The sequence below is a fragment of the Chiloscyllium plagiosum genome, unplaced genomic scaffold, assembly GCF_037043375.1.
Source record: "Chiloscyllium plagiosum isolate Xiang-an unplaced genomic scaffold, Cpla_swu_hap1 HiC_scaffold_32, whole genome shotgun sequence".
In the NCBI taxonomy this organism is placed as follows: domain Eukaryota; kingdom Metazoa; phylum Chordata; class Chondrichthyes; order Orectolobiformes; family Hemiscylliidae; genus Chiloscyllium; species Chiloscyllium plagiosum.
In genome coordinates, this window is record NW_028270170.1 from 8575090 (window position 1) to 8595619 (window position 20530).

Below are 20530 nucleotides of genomic sequence, written 5' to 3' on the forward strand. Positions count from 1 at the left end.
TGAGATCTTTGAGGACTTCAATCCTTTAGCAAATATCTCTGTATTACCTCTCCCTATGACCAATAGAAAACGTTTTGGTTAAATCTAACTTAAGAATGGGATGGGACCTCCTTCCTCGTCCAAACTACTATACTCTCCTCATGTCCAAAATCTAAGCTTTTAATTATGTAGATCATGCTTCCTGATTTCTTTCTATCTTTGAAGTTTAAGTTCAAACATTTGCATCGCTTTTTCTCTCTCAAGCTGCTTCAGCTGCGACAGAATTCTAGCTAACTCAAGCTGCGAACCATTTGGCTTGTGCTCCTCTTCCAACCCCAGATGAAATGCTATGACCTCAAGTGAATCCATCTACTTTAGCTTCTACCTTTAATTCTAACTTCAATTTTTCTGCCAATGTATTACCTGGTAAATATTTACAAATCATTTAGGGACAGAACTTCCTTATTCAGAAAAGTCAATAGCCACAGTGAGACCAGACGATGTAGGATCAGAAGTAGGCAATTTAGACCATTGACTCTGCTCCGCCATTCAATGAGATCACGGTTGATCTGATATTCCTCAACTCCATTTTCCTGCCTTTTTCCCATAATCTTTGATTCCCTTACCAATTAAAAATCTGCTTATCTCAGCCCTGAATAGGCTTAACAACTCAGCCTCAAGCCCTTTGTGGGGAAGAATTCCAGAGATTCACTACCCTGAAAGAAGAACTTCCTCATCTCTGTCTTAAATGGGCAACAGGCCCAACTCACTCAACCTGTCCTCATAAGACAGTTCCTCCTTACCCAGGATCAGCCTGGTGGACCTCCTCTGGGCCATCTTCAAAACCAGTATAGCCTACCTTAGACAAGGGGTCCAAAACTGTTCACAGTATTCCAGTTGTGGTCTAACTAGTGCCTTGTATAGCTTTAGTAAACTTTACCTACTCTTATACTCTTTTCCCTTTAAAATAACATTCCATTTGCCTTCCCCATTACCTGCTGAACTTGGATGGTAGCTTTTTACAATTCATGTATGAGGATCGCAAATCCCACTGTTATGTAGCTTTTGGCATTCTTTTTCTAGTTAAAAAATATTCAGCTCCTCAATTCTTCCTGAGAAAGTGCGTAACCTCATATTTCCCCACATTACATTCCATTTGTTAACTTATTGCCCACTTGCTTAACCTGTCTATATCACCCTCTGTAGACTCTTTGCATCATCCTCATTATTTGCCTTCCCACCAAATTTGACATCATCCTTTCGTGTACATGACCCCTCAGTGAAATGTTATAAGATCTCTCTGTTTGGAAGGACGGAAATTTCACTTTTGGCTTACAACATGATCAACACCACTTTTCTTCCATAATTAAATGGCATTGAATGTCCAAATCTCTGAAACAATATATTCTTGACTGACTGAAAATGTACCACTTCAAATATCTGCAGCTGCTTGCCCATCTGAACCTATATATTTAATTTTATTCCAGTTCTTCAGATGGGTGTCAGGAAAGAAGACCATTTATGATTTCCCAGCTCATCCGTAAAGTATCTTCAGAAGCAGTGTCAGTTTATTTTTCTTTAATTTCGGTGCTTCTACCTCCAATGCTCAGTTGACTGACCCTTAATTTGTAGATGATGTCTTCTCAGGGTTGTGTGTTTCAAGTGTGGGTCTTCATATGACTGACCAGGCGAAAGTGAGGACTGCAGATGCTGGAGATTAGAGTCAAGATTATAGTGATGCTGGAAAAGCACAACAGGTCAGTCAGCATCCAAGGAGTGGGAAAATCGATGTTTCGGGCAGGAGCCCTTCATCAGGAATCTGATGCCCTGATGAAGGGCTCCTGCCCGAAAAGTCGATTTTCCTGCTCTTCAGATGCTGCCTGACCTGCTGTGCTTTTCCAGCACCACTCTAAATGTGACTGACAAGGCCAATTCTCGACTGCCAGCCCTCTGAGCACATGGTGTAGGGTATTCCAGGAGGTGGTGTGATCTGGAGTGCGGATATGCTTCCTTTCCTTCCCTCCTCGGCTGCTGCGTTGTCTCACTGTTAAGTTGTTATGACTCAAAATGTGATGCAGCTTCATGGTCAATTGAATGCTGTTCTGAACAATAGCGGGTGAGCATCATCCACATATTAAATGGCACTGCTGCTGAACTTCAACAACGGTTTTAGAACATCTTTGAAGCATCTTCTTTGTCTTTCCCTAGGGAGCTGGAGATCTGAGAGTTGAGGAAACATGATTTGTTGGAGGGTGACAGTTTGCGGCCATCTGGACAATGTCCAGTCCATAGTGGTTGGTTTTGTCTGAAAGTGACAAAATGTGGCAAGAGCGTCACTGATAGAATTTCTTCATCTTCTCTCATTTATTTTTACATTATTCATTCATGTGATATGTGGATTCCTTCACTGTTGCTGAGAGTCCACAGTCACATGTAGGTCAGACCAGTTAAGAACAGCAGAGTTCCATTCCTAAAAGATACTAGTGCTTCATGGATTTAGATGCCCGAGGAACTTCACATTCCTGCAACTGCTTCCAGTATTTACAAATCCATATTATTAATGATAACTTTTGCCATGAAAAACTGACATGAGTTCCAGATGTGCCAATTTTGATCCAATACTCCTCTCTGATGACACTGGCCAGTGCTGTGCATTTACTAGTTATGTAGTGTTTGATTTTGACGACTTTGGTGGTTCTGTGACTCCAGCAGGGAAGCTACCTTCACAGTCCCCTGTGATGACAGAGCCCCAATCACTCTGACCCACACTCTGTGATCACAGCTTCCTTTTAGGGACATGTGATTGAAGAATTATTCCTTCCAAAGAGTTTTCACAGTCACTTCATTTAAGTGTGGAAAACACAATTTTAATATTCTTCCTTCAAACCATTCTTGTGCTTATTGGATTAAAAGTATATCTATTTTTAGCAACATGTGATATGATAAAAAGTATATATTTTTAAATAGCATCTACAAATAAATGGCCTTCAAATAACGTTACATATTAATAAATTTCCCAAGGAGGAAACAGAAAAATAAATATTTGCAACAGTATTTTTTATTTATAACTTCAACAGCATGTTGCAATTGGTACTTGAATGATAAAGAATGAGTAAAGCATTTCTCTCAGACAGTTTAGGGGAATTCTGATTTGGAAATAGGCAGTTAAAGCCTTTGCATAGAGAGATTCTGTCCCTCCCACTTGATCCAGAAATTGTAATTTTCGAGAAGTAAAACATGGTCAACAGGTCATAATTTTTCTTACATATTTGGTCATGGAGTGTGATGACCTTGGCTGTCATTTTCTTCATTTTGATACTATGGAAACATCAACACACATTCCACAATAAACGATCCATTGCATTGTTTTACACAACTTCAAAATAAGAGCTCTGCATCGCATTCTAAAGATATTTTCCAATAGTAAACTTATTCAACTGTTTGCAATTTAGATATTGCCTGAACCTAAATCATAGAGGGAACATGTTTCATTGACTCCGCACTTGTCTATCAGTTTACGTATTGTTTTTCTCAAAGTTGACCTCTCATTGTATATAGTGTCATATGCACCATCAGCTATGTTGTGTCCTGCATAAAAGTCGACTTTTAATCTGTAAGCAACAGTCGGTAGGGTATGCATCAATTACGGCAGTGTTGTCCATTAGAAGCAACAGAAGTGTGACGAGGGCAATATAAATTGCAGGAGAGACTTGGACCCAAGGGCACAGCCTGAGAGTGAAGGGAAGACCTTTTAGAACGGAGATAAGAAGAAACTTCTTCAGCCAGAGAGTAGTGAATTTATGGAATTCATTGCCACAAAGGCTGTGGAGGCCATGTCATTCAGTATATTTAAGACTGAAATAAATAGGTTCTTGAGTATCTAGGGGATCAAGGGTTACGGGGAGAAAGCGAGAGAATGGGCTTGAGAAACTTATCAGCCATGATTGAATGGGGGAACAGACTTGATGGGCTGAATGGCCTAATTTCTGCTGCTATGTCTTTTGGTCTTATAATTTTGAGACATGCATATATCTCAGTAGGAAACACACGTACATAATATAGATAAACTTACACAGATATAAATAATCTTACACATGATTGCTTAAACATCTTTCACTAATCAGTAACCACTGGCGTAAAGCACTCGAAAATGATTCAACACATCTTGCACTCTCTAGTTTTCATCATTTTACTGACAAACACACAAAAACTCCTAATTTATATGGCTTAGTGCTGCATTGTACTATGTCTAATGTTCATTGCAATTTAATTTTTGACTTTTTGAATCTGATTCAATTGCCTACATAACAACTTTAAAGAGTTATTGATAACATGTCAGTTACTTAAGAGTTTACAACACAGAAACAGGTCATTCAGCCCCACTGGTCTACACCAATATTAGTGCTTTACTCAAGCTTTCTCTAACCTCCCTTCGTCAATCAGTCAGCAAATTCTTCCTTTTTTAAAAAAAAACACCTTATGCTTTTCAGCTTTCCCTCAAATTTATCTGTGCTATTCACATTAACTATTTTATGTAGTTGTGAATCACACAATTTAAGACTTCCAGCATGGAGACTGGGAAACAAACCTAAACTGTAAGAATTAAGCTCTAACTGCATGTTAGTATCTTTTGATGGATTGAGTGACTTGTTCTCTAATAACTCCTACAATGAAATAATATACCACATGCATTATCCCAATCACTATTACCCTTTCACTGTAGTGAACCTGTCTATCGTATAAAGCAAATGATTGATGTATGGAAAAGGCACAGCAGCTAAACTCAGAATGACTTCCATTCATCTCTTTACCATTTGTAATGCTTTACAGACTTAGAATAGCTGCAACACAATGGTCACTACCAATGCTGCATCTATGTAGTAAAGGGATAAAATATTTTTCTTTCACCACATTCTCTCTTATTCCTGGCTAAGCGTCTAGCTTAGCTGCTGGGAGATGCACAGAAGCAGTAGTGGTGTTTCTTTCTCTGAGTGGGCACATTGACAAGACAGTATGGATGATATTGATAAATTCAACAAAAAAGCCACTGGTACAATTCTAATCCAATTGCCTTGAGGCTCGGCGGAATGGAGCTTCACTACACCACAAAATATTGCATCCAATTCTTGTATTTTCATAGCTGGCTTTAGTAATACTTTATAGACTCGGAAGCAACAATGTCAGGCATAGATTAAAACAGCTCTCTGTCCTATTACAAAAAAACCTATGTCAATAACCATCCTTAAATCTTACAATGGGAGTCTTGTCAGCTACATGAATACAAAATAGATTGATAACTCGGTTTAATAAATAGGCGGTATCTTCAATTACAAAATGAAATATATGTTTTTAAAATAACAGGTATGTACAAAACAAACATGAAAGTGCATTATTAAATCCTGACTCTGGTTGATGAATCAGGATTTTCAAATTGACTTTGTTTGTGAATATGTATTTGTTGTATTTTTAAGTCAAAACCAATGCATATAGAAGCAAGAGTACTGCTGGAAGCTGAGGGAACGATCATGCATTGCATAAATGTAGATATTCATACCTTTTCTTTTCCACTGGCTTCTCGTGACACTGTTGAGCCCTAAGGAAGAAAACAAAAAAAAATTACCATTGTCTTTCCAATAGCATGCACATTATAAAATGCTACTCTTATTAGGATTAATTCCACTGTACACTACACAAACCAAGAAGGATTGTACAAAGTTAAATATCACATAACACTCGGTTATAGTCCAACAGGTTTAATTGGAAGCACTAGCTTTCAGAGCGCCGCTCCTTCATCAGGTGGGTGTGGAGGACACAATTCTAAGACACAGAATTTAGAGCAAAAGTCTACAGTGTGATGTAACTGAAATTATACATTGAAAAATACCTTGATTGTTTGTTCAGTCTTTCATCTGTTCCAATACCATGATAGCTTCACTTCTTTCATATGTAAATCTCAAAACTTTTTTTAAAAATGTTACATTCTCAGGTTAACTATAACAATTGGTGTTAGCCAGATAATATGTTGCAGGTGTTAGCCCCTTGTGTTCCATGTCTGTGCCATAATGTTTAGACTGATTCTAATCTCTAAAGTGAGTTAACAGAATCTTACATGAATTCATGCAGTTTTTGAGCAAAGTACAATGTAACTCTGCAAGTACAAATTCACCCCACAAACGTATATGTCTACATGTGGGTTTTTGTGTGTGTGTGCCTGTCTGTCTGGGGTGAGGGGTTGTGAGTGTGAGAGAGAGTGTATATGTGTTTGTATGTGAGTGTAGAGTGTCTAAGTCTGTGAGGGGGTGCATGTGCGAGTGTGGGAGTGTGTGTGTGTCTGGGGTGGGGGATTGACAGTGTGAGAGAGAGTGTATATGTGTATGCGTGAGTGTAGAGTGGTCTAAGTCTGTGAGAGGATGCATGTGTCAGTGTGGGAGTGTGGGGAGTGTCTGTTGGGGCGTGTGCAAGTGTCTGTGTGCGTGTCTGTGTACACGTGTGTCCATGTGTATGTGTGTATATAGGAGTGCCTGTGTGTGTGTATATAGTGCAATGATGGTCACCTGTAGTGTGACATGAACCCAAGGACCTGGTTGAGGCCCTCCCTATGGGTATGGAACTTAGCTATCAGCCTCTGTTTGGCCACTTTTCGCTGCTGCCTGTCCTGAAGTCTGCCTTGGTGGATGCTCACGCGAAGGTCCGAGGTCGAATGTCCTGGACTGCTGAAGTGTTCCCCAACTGGGAGGGAACACTTCTGTCTGTTGATTGTTGTGCGGTGCCCATTCAGCCGTTGCCGTAGCCTTGCTCGGTTTCCCCAGTGTACCATGCCTCAGGCATCCTTGCCTACAACATATAGGATAGACAATGTTGGCTGAGTCACATGAATACCTGCCACATACATGGTGGGAGATGTTCCCATATGTCATGGTGGTATCCATGTCCACACTCTGACACGTCTTGCAGCATCTACTGTGACAGGGTTGTATGGAATTGTCCTGAAAGCCAGGCAGCTTGCTCCGAACAATGATCTGTTTGAGGTTTGGTGGTTGTTTAAAGGTGAGCTTGTGGAGGTGTGGGGAAGGTCTTGGCGAGGTGCACATCCTCAACGATAATGTGTTGCAGGTCACGAAGAACATGGTGTAGTTTTTCAGCTCCTGGGAAGTACTGGACAACAAAGGGGGTACCCTGTCGGTTGCAGCACATGTCTGTCTCCTGAGCAGGTCATTACGGTTCCTTGCTGTGGCACATTGGAACTGGCGGTCAATGAGTTGAGCATCATACCTTGTTCTTATCAGGGCATCCCTGACTTCCAACTCATTTATATGGCAAATTTTCATTCACTTTCCCAATGGAAACAAGGAGAGACTGTGTTGCAGAAATATGAAATGGAAGCGTTCACCATCCAATTTCCTTTCCTTCCCTGAAGTAATACTGGACATTTGCATGCTGCCTCTGCCAGGGCACATGCAAGACCTGAATTTGCCCATGTAGATAACTACAATCAGGTGCAAACCCATTATCTGTCTTGTAACGTTGTAGCAAATTTGAGCAAGCCCTAAGTTAGGGCAGCCAATGGGGAACAATTCAACTAACAAGCAGTTTAAGCGCTTACAAATTTTACCTGCTTGTCAAAAATACAAAATTCTCTGTGGTGCAATTTTTAAAAAGTATCCAGCTCCAACATAAGTCTATCGAAGTTAGGTGCTTGTTCTGGTTAATGCATGCAACTTGTGTGTAGTTCAGCATCTTGTTGAAGTAACTGAAATGGAACGACATGCTGGTGCTATTTTACATAGAAACATGATTAGGACTGTCAACCCTTTGAGTTTGGTCAATTACATCATGAATGATCTATGTCTTAACTCCAGTTAGCTGCCTTTCTTCCATACATTTCAACATTTGAACTTACAAATCTATCAAGTTCAGTTTTGAAAATTTCATTGGAGTTCCAGCATTGTTATACAATGGCATCATGAGGTCTTCATTTATGACAACTGCAATCCTGAAGAATCAATTTCTATAACTGCAATTTGCACTAAAATCTTTCATCTTGGTTTTCAATTCCTTCCATGACCTCAACCTTCCAGACCTCTTTCCTTCTTTCAGCTTTACCGTCCTCTTAAAACTCAGCGTTCCTATTGTGCATCAGGGGTCCATCCCCAGTTTTAATAATTCTTTCACTGGCACCCTTGCTTTCAGCTGCACTCTGAAATTCTCTGCCTCTTCTTTCAGATGTTCCTTGAAACCCTAGTCTCCACAGATGCTGTCAGACTCTCTGCATTTCTCTAGCAGCACGTTAGTTTTGTTCCTTAAAACCCATCTCTTTGACCAAGCTTTTAGTCACCCCTCCTATTATCACCTTATATGACTCAATGAAATTCTACTTGGTAGCAATTCTATAAAGCAACTTTACAATGTTAGAAAGCAATATGAGTGCAAGTTATTGCTGCTGCTGTTCTACTAATCACTGTTGTAATAATGGCTGTTTTTTGGACACCCAAATTTGATCCATCCCATTCCTGATAAAGGGCTTACACCCAAAACATTGATTCTCCTGCTCCTCGGATACTGCCTGACCTGCTGGCTTTTCCAGTGTCACACTTTTCGATCCATCCGCCATACACCATTCACATATGCACCTTGCAGCAAGGATTGCTGCCTGGCAACCAGGAGCAGCAACATCCCCCTCCAGCTGACAGCACCAAAGCCAACAGCAGTGACCAAATATGAAGAATCAGAACCAACCCAATGAAAGAAGATGATCTTCTTATGCATTGAGTAGCTAAAACTTGTGAAGGACTTCCTTATAGGTTAGTGATGACAGATGCGGCAGTGACTTCCAAGAGCAAATCTTGAAGGAGAAATATATTCCTCTGGGATTGGACTAACTGGATTGCTCTTCCAAACAGTCAAGCCGGACTTGATGGGCTGAACATCAATCTCATGCGCTGTGCTATTTTATGGTTCCAGATTCTTTCGCCAAACATCACATAATTTAAATCTGTTCAGGAGTCACATCGGGAATAATCAGTTTGCATAGATCAGTATGCATTCAGTTAAAGCTTTGGGGGCAACTGTGGACTTTCAATTTTATTGATATAATGGAACTATTCACTTTCATTGGAATATATTTAAATTGATCCAAATTAAATCTAATACTTGGTGTTTCATAATTAATTATTCACTTGCTTCAATAATTAAATCACTGAATCCATTCTGTAATTAATTGACTTACTGCCAGTGTTTTCTTAATTGTACAACTTAATTTAAAGGATATCCGTGCTGAACATATTAGAATTCAGAACTTGTGTAATTATATTTTCATTTAATATTAAGGAGCCAACTAGATCTAAAGGTTAGCAAACATTTTCTGAGCCAATTTACTGTGACCTCTTAGCCACTGGGCTACAATTAAACTGCAATTTTAGCAGCACAATCTGTCCATTCACACTTAAAATGCCACTCAGTGGTGTTCTTGTAACAGGGGGAAGCTGGAGATGAGAGACAGTGTAAGTGCAAGAGACAAGGTGCATTTGAGACAGAGATTAGTACGAGGAATATGAGGAGTCAAATTATAGTGAGACTCATCCCAATAACGTGACTTAACTACAGTAACATAGCCCCAGAAGAGATTTCCTTGATACCTTGACCAATATTTATGCCTCAAACAACATCACTAAAAGAGATCACCTAGCAGTTTTTGTTTGAGGCCATTGCTGTACACACAATATCTGTACACACAACACCATGCAATACTGCCACAGTACCTCTGCCTCAACCACTCTACATCCCAATAGTATCAAGCAATTTCTCCTAACTATTCTCAAAATGCTGATTGCAAAAATTTAAAAATTAATGAACACCCCCAACCCTTTCATCATGGATTCCTCAACTATAGGAAGTATTCTTTGCTCTTTGCAGCCTGTCAAAATCTTATATTGTGATTCCTTTTTATTTATTTACCCATGAGATGTGGGCATTGCTGTCAAGGCTAGCATTTTTCAGCGATTGTATCTTGCCCTCAGACTGACTAGCTTTGCTAAGAAATTTTAAAGGGTACTTTATAATCAGTCAATCAGTGGGTCTAGAGTCACATATAGGTCAGATCAGGTAAAGACAGCAGATTTTTCTTCCTAAACGACTTTTGTTTTAAAACCAATTCTCTAGCTAGGCAGCATTTATTGCCCAGAGAGCTATTGAGAGTCAATCGCATTGCTGTGGGTCTGGAGTCACATATCAACCAGACCAGCTAAGAATGGCAGATTTTCTTCTCTAGAAGACATTAGTGCACCAGATGGGATTTTGAAACAACTGACAGTGGTTAATGTTAGGCCAGCTCTTTAGATCAGGTTTTGATTGAATTCAAATTTCACCATTTGCCATGGCAGGAATTATACCCCCACAACATTGGCCTGGGATTCTGGATTGCTAGCCCAATGACATAACCAATATGCCACTGCCTCCCAGAATGAACCAGATGGGTTTTTACAATGATCAACGGAAGTTTTACAGTCACCATTACCATATTTAGAATTCTAATCTAGGTTTTGAAATTGATAGAATCGGAGTTCTACCAGCTGTTGTGGTGTGAATCGAACCAGTGCCCCCAGAGCATTAAACTCAGCCTCCAAACTATTAATCCAATGGCATAACCACCATGTTACTGCGTCCCCTCAATTTTTACAAAGTTCCAACATTTTAAGTAGATAGGGACAGTTGGACAAAAAATCTGCAGCTTTAAAATATGAATGGTTTCTGTGCCTTTAACATTACTAATAATCGGCAGTACTTTGCTAAGAATTCACTTACTGGGGTTTCCTTTAGTTAGGTCATGCTGATAAATACCATCTCCACATCAAAGTTAACTTTGAAATTTGCTTTGACAATAGAAACTTTGAAAAGGGGCAAAGTATCCAGTTTTGCTGTATTTAATCCTTTTCCAAGCCTGTTTTTAGCACAGTTTAAAAGGAAATTAATTATACAGTTGAAAATTACAGGAACTATGTTTTATGGTTCATGTAGCACTTTCACAATGATGCAGTCAGGGGTCTGACTCACAGCACAGGCCAACATTCAAATATGCCACCCACAGCTGTGATGAGTTTTAAACGGAGTGGGGGGTTGGCAGGCAGGCATTGAGAATGAAGCAGGGCTATTTGTCTCAAAGAATGATTACTTAAACGATCATTTCCCCTATTATCAGCATAATTCTGGGGAAAGGGCAAGAGAGAGTGGGTGAACAGCCTTTATTCATTCCTGTCACTTTGAACACCACCTATTACCAACCTGATAGACTGGGAATCTGCACATTTAACTTATTCACAATGCACATTGCCTTTGTGGTCTCAATTGCTCAGGGACAAGGGCAAGGATTTGCAAAAATAATGAAGCTGGCAATGAGCTAAACGGGTTGCCATCTGTAAATCAGTGCACAACGGAATGACCATGCTGGCTTTACACGTTATTTTCTGGGACAGAATAGATACAAAGAAAGGGGCCATTTGGCCCACTGTATCTCTGCTGGTTCTCAATTAGAGCTAGTACGTAGTCCCACTTCCCCATCTTTTTTTCAGTAGCACTGCAATTCTTCAGATAATTTGAAAGTTATCATTAACCACACTCTCAGTCAATGCAATCTGGAAGCTAACCACTTGCTCTGTAAGGCTTTTTTGTCAAGTCACCAACATATCAGAGTTATTTTGATTCTTCCACCTATGGAACTGTTACTCTCCATCTACTCTGTCCAAAGTCCCTATGAGTTTGAAAACTCTGTCAAATCTCCTCCTATTCCTCTCCTCTCAGGAGAACAATTTCAGTGTCTCCAATCAAACCACATAAATTAATTTCCTTATCTCAGGAATCTTGTCTGTACCTCTCTAATACCTTCATATCCCCTCCTAAAGCACTGTATCCAGAAATGGATAAAAATTTCAGCTGTGATCAAACCATTGCTATATATAGGTTTTTCTCAACTTTCTAGATTTGGAATATCTGCCTTTATATATAAAGCCCAGGAGACTATGCGTTTCATTAACCACTCTTAACCTGTTCTGCAATCTTCATTAATTTGAGGCAAATATCTTCAGGCCCCTCTATACCTACACTCCTTTTAGAATTGTACCCTTTATTTTATATTGCCTCTTCTTGCTCTGTCTTCACGCTACTCTGCATTAAATTTCATCTGTCAATTTTCTGCCCATCCCTATTTGAGCCCTTTTACATGGTCTTTCTCGGTTCACAAAACTTCCAAGCTTTAAGTCATCTGAATATTTTAAATTGTTCCTGACAAACCTAATTCACAGTAATTCATATACATCAAGGAAAGTAGGGGTACTAAAGCCAAGCCCCAATAAAGCCCACTGTCATCCTTCCACCAATCACCCCTCACTCTCTGTCTGTTCCGAGGAAAGGTTACTGAACTTAAAATGCTAACTTTGATTTCTCTTCACAGATTCTGCCAGACCTGCTGAGCTTTTCCAGCAACTTCTGTTTGTGTTTATGTTTTACAGCATCTGCAGTTCTTTTGGTTTCTCTGAAGGACCATTGGGCATGAGCAATAAATAATGGCCTTACCAACAATGTCCATATCGCGTGAATGAATAATAGAGAACAAAAATAACAGAGATTAAATCTGGACCTTGCTAGGTTATGGCTCAGCTATTCAGTTGACATACTTGATGATCCACTGTGGGGAAAGGTAGCTCTGAGTTTTAATTAGAAGGAAAGATTAGCAAGCAGATACCAATAATGAGCAAAGGCTTATGCATTTAACAACAGCAAGCAATTTAACAATTGCTTCACCCACCATGACTTCATGTAGGGACCGAGGAAGAACAATTCGTCTGATTCACCAAAATAGGTTTCTACTCACAGCTGGAGTTCTGAATGTTTTAACAGACTGACCTGTGAATCAGTTCCATGTTTTCAATATGAATATACAGCAGTTAATGCATGTGGTTTGCTCGTGTAAAAGTTAATTCTATTATCACTCAAAACTGTTTACATTCCTTTCTGGGACATGGTATCTTGATCAAATGGCTATTATTCATGAGTAAATCTTGTCAGTGAATATCATCAAGGTATTCCTGTATGGTGAACATCATGGACAAGCCACTGCTGCCTCCAGTTGACATTCATACATATACACTTCAAACAGGTCACTGGAGAGAGATTAGGGACAGGAATCCTGGCTGATTTATTCTCCTTCCACAGCTCCAGAGCATAACACTCCCCTTGCCACTTGAGTTAAGCTCAGCCAGCTCAATGCCACACACGAGGGAATCAATTAAAATATCTTCCTTGTATGTGAGGACTCATGATATGCTAAGCCATTGCGGAATAAAATACATTTTTAATGTTTTAATCATTAATAGCTCTCTTTCTACAATAAAAGTTTCAAAATGTTGCCAATATCAAGATGCTGTCAGAAACAGCAGTGGCTAACATTTACTAAATATATGCCCTTACTTGCATCGTTTGGATGTTGCTGGATTGTTACCTTATTTCTCCCAGCATCAGAGATGTTCCTTGAGACAGATTCTCTTCTTTTTGGAGTTTTCTCCCTGTACCATGGGCAACTAGGGAAGGGTAATAAATGTGGGCCCAGCCAGCAATGCCCACAGCCCATAAAATTAATAAATTAAAAAAAACACTTCACTTTGTTCCCAGTCTCACTTCCTCCAGAAGCTGCCCTATGCTCACTGTATCTTCCCTCTCCCCTTTACCTAGTTTTCATCCCTGTACTTTGCTTACCATTTAATTCTGAAGATACTTTCTGTGCGAAGAGTTTTACAAATCAATTTCTTGCAGGTTCCCCTTCTAACACAAATATACAAAATTCCACTGGACTACTTGGCTTTGAAAGAAAATTTCTCTGTGTAGAGAAATTCTGATGCAGGTCACATGTTTCTGTCAGGGAAATTACCTTCAGGTCATATTTCCTGTGCACAGTGAGTCTGTGGCTAAAGACATTTCTTGTTACAGTCATATAGGTCTCCACTCCATCTACTGTTAACCGGTACATGCCCAGGAACTGAGGAAGAAGTGTGTTGCCATGGCATTCCACAATATACTAGAAAAATAAAACAAGAATGTTTTCAGAAACAGAAGAAAGTCAAATACGAATAAACACTTTTTGTTATATTTTAAAATAGACTTCATTCCTCTGGACCCATCTGGAACAATGGGCACCAAGACTCTAGTTCAAGCTGCACTGCAAAGCAATCTTTTTCGCTGTTGTATTAACTACTATTAATTATAGTTGCTATGTTTCCCATACCCTGCAGAATCCACAAACTCTTGCTGGGGTTTGACACATTGGGTGCTGGCCGTTTTTCATGACAGTTAAGGAGCGTCTGCAGGTTACTCAGCCATGAAGATAATCACAGATGAATTTAATCTCACTTCCAGCAGACATCCTAAAATTAGTAGCAAGAAACCTGGTTGATATTTCCTCCTCATTCCAGGAGCACAATTCAATTGTTATCTACAGCAGCATAGACTCAAGAACAAACACAAAATTAAAGAGGCTTATAAAATCGTGAGCGACAGCGAAGAGGGTTACGTCAGATTACAACAGGATCTTGACCAGATGGGCCAATGTGCTGAGAAGTGGTAGGTGGAGTTTAATTTAGATAAATGCAAGGTGCTGTATTTTGGGAAAGCAAATCTTAGCAGGACTTATACACTTAATGGTAAGGTCCTAGGGAGTGTTGCTGAACAAGGAGACCTTGGAGTGCAGGTTCATAGCTCCTTGAAAGTGGAATCGCAGGTAGATAGGATAGTGAAGAAGGTGTTTGGTATGCTTTCCTTTATTGGTCAGAGTATTGAGTACAGGAGTTGGGAGGTCATGTTGCGGCTGTACAGGACATTGGTTCGGCCACTGTTGGAATATTGCGTGCAATTCTGGTCTCCTTCCTATTGGAAAATGTTGTGAAACTTGAAAGGGTTCAGAAAAGATCTACAAGTATGTTGCCAGGGTTGGAGGATTTGAGCTATAGGGAGAGGCTGAATAGGCTAGGGCTGTTTTCCCTGGATTGTCGGAGGCTGAGGGGAGACCTTATAGAGGTTTACGAAATTATGAGGGGCATGGATAGGGTAAATAGGCAAAGTCTTTTCCCTGGTGTCGGGGTGTCAGAACTAGAGGGCATAGTTTTAGGGTGAGAGGGGAAAGATATAAAAGAGACCTATGGGACAACTGTTTCACACAGAGGGTGGTGCGTTGATGGAATGCGCTGCCAGACGAAGTGGTGGAGGCTGGTACAACTGCAACATTTAAGAGACATTTGGATGGGTATATGAATAGGAAGGGTTTGGAGGGATATGGGCCAGGTGTTGGCAGGTGGGACTAGATTGGGTTGGGATATCTGGTCGGCATGAAGGAGTTGGACTGAAGGGCCTGTTTCAATGCTGTACATCTCTATGATTTTATGACTGGGCAGATTACAGCACAGTATGTTCCCAATGACAGACAAATCCACAATCAGGGCTCACAATCTAAGGATACGGGTGGGCCATTTAGGACTGAGATAAGGAGAAATTACTTCAGTCAGCGAGCCTGTGCAATTCTCTGCCACTGAAAGTAGCTGAGGCCAAAACACTGAATGTTTTCAAGAAAGTGTTAGATATAGTTCTTATGGCTAAAGGGACTAAAGGGTACAGACAGAAGGCAGGAATAGGGTACTCAGTTGGATGACCAGTTATGATCATACCGAATGGTGGACTGCGATTGAAAGGTGAAAAATACTCCTGTTCCTATTTTCTAAATCTCTATGATTCATCATTCTGCCCACTTCATTGATTCGGATTTAGACTGTGCTCATTGCAGGTTTCAGCATTCATTTCAACCAAAGTCTTCGTGTTTTGGTTTGAGGTTACTCCCTGCCTAGCTTCAAATCAGTGTGAAGCGATTGACCAAAAGGAAATATGACACAAGGTCCTTCCTCTTCCCCCAACTATCACTTTTCTTGAGGTTTTAGTTAAATGTTCACCAACCAATCAAGTGTTAAATCTCAAGTTATGATTTTTTTCACTTCTGATGGCTCACCATATTTCCTGTCCAATTTCAACTTGCTGCACATTTAATACTTTGCAAATGTTAGAGCACAACATTTGTCACAGCCACAGATTTTCATCAAACCAAATGTAACGTGCATCCAAATGTACCTGATGGTATTTCTTTAAAATATTGTGCATCTCTGCTACATCTTCGCTGGTTATCGTTTTAATGACAAATCTTTTGTCGTATGTGGTGAGGAATCGAGCTCCCATTCGATTCTGCGCATCACTGTTTAAGGGAGCACTCCGTGTTACTGAATTCTGAAAGAAAGAACAGCTTTTGAGTGCAAATTTCAAGGAACACCTTCTCAAACAAATGGTACATGGATTAACATTGCTTATTGTGACTTATTTTACCCAGACAGTCATAACAGTTTGGAGCACGCTCCTCAAGGAATGGGTAGGGCAAAAAGTATAGATCAATTTTCTAGGAAACTGGATAAATAGGGAGGAGAAAGAGAGTACAACTGAGCCAGTACTGCCTCCTGATAAAGCATGGAAAGGCTTGTGCAGAACCTGAAAGCTTAATTCTGTCGCTTGTCCCACAGATTTGGTAAATAAATGCAACAGTTCTGTCATTATTAAGAAACAGTGCTTCTGGTATATGTTGAATGTTTTTTTTAGAATTCCAATACAGAACAGTTACAGCCCATTAAGAGGTCACTTGGACCATTGCGTCTGTGCTGGCCCTTCAAAATAACAACCATTTCATGCTATACCTCTGTTTCTCCCCTATAGACCTGCAAAACCTTTCTTCTTCAGACAATGATCTCATTCCCTTTTATAGACTCAAAAACAGCTGGGAAATAGCCCCTTTGGTCCAACCAGTCCACACAGACAATGTTCCCAAACTAAACTATTTTCATTTGCCTGCGTTTGGCCCACATCCCTCCAAACCCTTTTGATTCATGTACTCTTGTGTTTTTTTGGACTATAAAAGTTCCAAAATAAATAAAATCTTATGCTTTTGATACATATAACCATAAGAAATCTACAACTCAGGAGGAGCGCAAGATCCTTGCTATCTCAGTCCACCATCTTTCTTTGAATGCCTCAACCAAACCTGTCTGCACCACAGGGAGAAAGTGAGGACTGCAGATGCTGGAGATCAGAGTCGTGAGTGTGGTGCTAGAAAAGCACAGCAGGTCAGGCAGCATTCAAGGAGCAGGAGAATTGACCTTTGAAGGGCTAATGCCTGAAACGTAGATTCTCCTGCTCCTTGGATGCTGCCTGACCTGCTGTGCTTTTCCAGCACCACACTCTCGACTCTGTCTGCACCACACTCAGCAAGCCCCTTCCAGATTCTTAGTGCGAAACAATTTTTCCTCATATCAATATTGCTGTTTTCCCAATTACAATGAATCGGTTTTTCTTATCTCTGGTTTCCAGTTCACTCCTTCGCAACCTTTCCTGCTTTAATTGACATTGCTAACGTCATTCATTGTCCCTTTTAATGTTTGGCTCTTCTGCCCATTAAGTGTGAGAGCCTGCATGGTCTCCAATACACAACATTGCAATTATGCTCTAATCAAAATTTACCACCACATTAATTCCACTGCTGCAAATGGTTGCAATGGACTTGAGGTAGTAAGTACAGAGCATTTAGATTAGAGGTAGAAATTTACCATTACTGAATTAAGAATGCTCGACAACATTAAAACCTATGGATATTACACATAAGCTGTGATTTTCCTCAATTTCTTAAAATAGCCCATTGGACCAAGTAAAGTAGCCATGACCAATAGCAACAGTAGAATCATTCTACACCCGAAATGGAGATATGTCTATCTGAGGTTACAGCTCAGCAAAATGCAGGTGGTGCACTGTGATCTTAAAGAGCAGGAGCTGAGCTCCGACCTGAATCCACAAAGGCAAGTGCAATGTGAGGGAGAGCTATTTTTATACACAATGATTGGTAGGAAAGGCCCTATGTTCCTTCACGACATCTTCACTTTTCAATCTAATTGTAGTTAATCCTATACCTAACTTGGTTTTCTTGCCCTCTCTTGACATCAAAAACATCTGCTGATCTCGACCTTGAATTGACTCGATGGAATATTCACCGCCATCTGGAGTATAGAATTCCAAAAATTCCTAATCCTTAAAATAATGAAATTTCTTTTCACCTCATTCCTGAACAGCTGAACTGAGATGGAGATTGTTCCAGACTCTCCAGCCAGGAGAGAGAGCCTTGCAGAATTTACCCTGAAAGGCCCTCCTATTGAATGCCTTTTTATGCAGGTATATGCAGTGGAGCCAAGTTCACTACGTTCAGAACTAAAATGGCATGTTAGTCAAGCATGACTTTAAGGGTGTGGTTGACCCAATTTCTCTCTGTCTGATCCCCCTCCCTCAGTACTAGCCACCACCCTCCTTAAAATTGACTGCTGCAGCCTTTAAATTGAAAGTTTTGTTTTTTTTCATTCCATGGTTTAACATGCATGCTCATAAATTCTGGGTAGTACCAAACAGCACACCAAAAAGGGGACAAAAAGTCTTATGTACACTGCCAACATATATATATTTTCGGCCCTCCTTTGTGCTGGCAAACAATGGTATGATTATTCAGACCACAGATTTGACATGCATAACATAGTCCAATTACCAGTTTACAGTACACAAGCACTTTGGCATTAATTAACGTTTAAATGCCAGAACTACGATACAAACCACTCTCAAAATAGCAGCTTTGCCCAAGGCAATTTCACTTTCACAATTTTAGAAATCAAATTAAGTTACTCAGCATTTTGAGAAGCCTAGTTATAAGCACATGCTGAATCTGAAACACAGGCAGAAAGGCAGACTAGCATTTATATGCCATTTTATAATGTTTCTCAGAAATACTCTTACATCAACAAATTCCTTTGAGATTCAGCCACTATGATTATGCAGGCTGTGATGAAATTCTTTTGTTTTGTAACTATTTTGTACTGAAAATGTAAGCACGCTGTGAACATTGTAGTGTTCAGGGAGCCTGATGCTCCAAAATATACTCGTTACATTCAGTGCTACCCAAGAACATGGAAGGAATTGTTGACTGGTTATTCAGGACAGTTTAAGGGTTATTGAACATTCACTTTTAGTCAGAGGGAAACAGTCAGAGAAGGCCGCTAAATTGCTAGTCAGCCAGGTATGTAGTAGCAGAGAGAAGAGAGGAAAGCTGCTGTAGTAATGGGGCCAAGCCGTTAGGACTCGGGAGACATCTGGAACATGAGGTCAAGCTAAGTATCTGGGTTGGAATTCAGGAAAAGCCGTGAAATCTTGAAAGAAACTGTATGCTATTAATAGTTCAGCACAGTTGAAAGCAAGCGTGGAGGTAGCCCACATGCAGTATGTGCTTTGTACAGCTGAGCAAGATTAGAACTTGGAGAAATGCAGGGGTAGTACCATTTTGGTGAAGTTCTGGTGAGAACGAGAAACAGTAGGTGCTCTGTGTAGATGCTGGAGTAAAGTCACCACAGTCTGACCAGGTCACAGAGCTGCTCTCTCTCATTAGAGAGAGATGACTGGTGGTTGTTTAACCTGAGAGTCACCATACCTCAGGATAGAGAGGGGTTCAGGAGGACAGTCCTTCATGGCAATCTGAGCCAGTGCAGGAGTCAAACCTTTGCTGTTTGCATTACTCTGCATTGTGTACCAACCATTTGGCCAACTGAGCTAACCCACCCCCAAGGTTTCCAGCACAGTTTCCAGAATCTAGGAGAGTGCAATCCTAATTTGTACTGCTGAACATGGGTATCATTGAGGCAGTAAATGACAGAGGGGCTTTTGAACGAGTTCTGCACCTAGTTCTTTAACAGTGAAGAACTAGAACACCTGAAATTTTCAATAGATTTGATGATCCATCGTATAATTAACACCTAGATGAGTTACTGAGAAATCTGTGGAATCTGTCTTGCTTGCATGAGTTACTTGAGATGTAGTACAGGGTGATCGACCACAGTATGTCTGTTACCCATATTTACCTCAGGTTAATGCTAATTGGATGTTAGAATCTAAGTTTTATATGAAAAATATATCATAGATTGCACTGCTATTCTGATATTATTTGTGGTATAAAAGCAAAATACAGCAGTTGCTGGAAGTCTGAAAAAAAAACACAGAATGCTGGAGTAACTCAGCAGGTCTGGCAGCAGCAGTACAGAGAAACAGAGCTAAGAGTTTGAGTCCTTCAGCTCTGACCAAGAGTCATATGGAATCAAAAATATTAGTTCTGTTTTTCTTTCTCTACAGATGCTGCCAGACCTTATGTGTTGCATAATTAATTATTGATTGTTCAAAACCATGGAATCTCTGTGTTATTTCCTTAGTAAACACCTGGGATCTCCCATTGCCTAGTTTAAAGGAAAAAAGGTTAGATTGGAACATGGATTTGTTGGCCTTGTCCAGAATCATAAATAAGGAATCAGCAAATCAGTTTTAGACAGCAAGATCTCACAAAGATCCGTAAAATGAACAACCTTATAGTTAAGGTAAAAACAATGACTGCAGATGCTGGAAACCA

At 40.1% G+C, this 20530-nt stretch overlaps 1 protein-coding gene across 4 annotated transcripts in view; it reads right to left on the bottom strand.

The window, feature by feature from the left end:
- Positions 1 to 20530, bottom strand: part of LOC122539778 (phosphatidylinositol 5-phosphate 4-kinase type-2 beta) — a 115179-nt gene that overhangs the window by 23623 nt on the left and 71026 nt on the right. For all 4 annotated transcript variants that reach the window (XM_043674834.2, XM_043674836.2, XM_043674833.2 and 1 more), the window contains 3 exons: positions 16135 to 16287; positions 13895 to 14041; positions 5534 to 5572 (listed from right to left, as the gene is read on the bottom strand). In XM_043674834.2, the coding sequence (XP_043530769.1) occupies positions 5534 to 5572; positions 13895 to 14041; positions 16135 to 16287 (339 nt within the window). The remainder of the gene's footprint in view (positions 1 to 5533; positions 5573 to 13894; positions 14042 to 16134; positions 16288 to 20530) is intronic.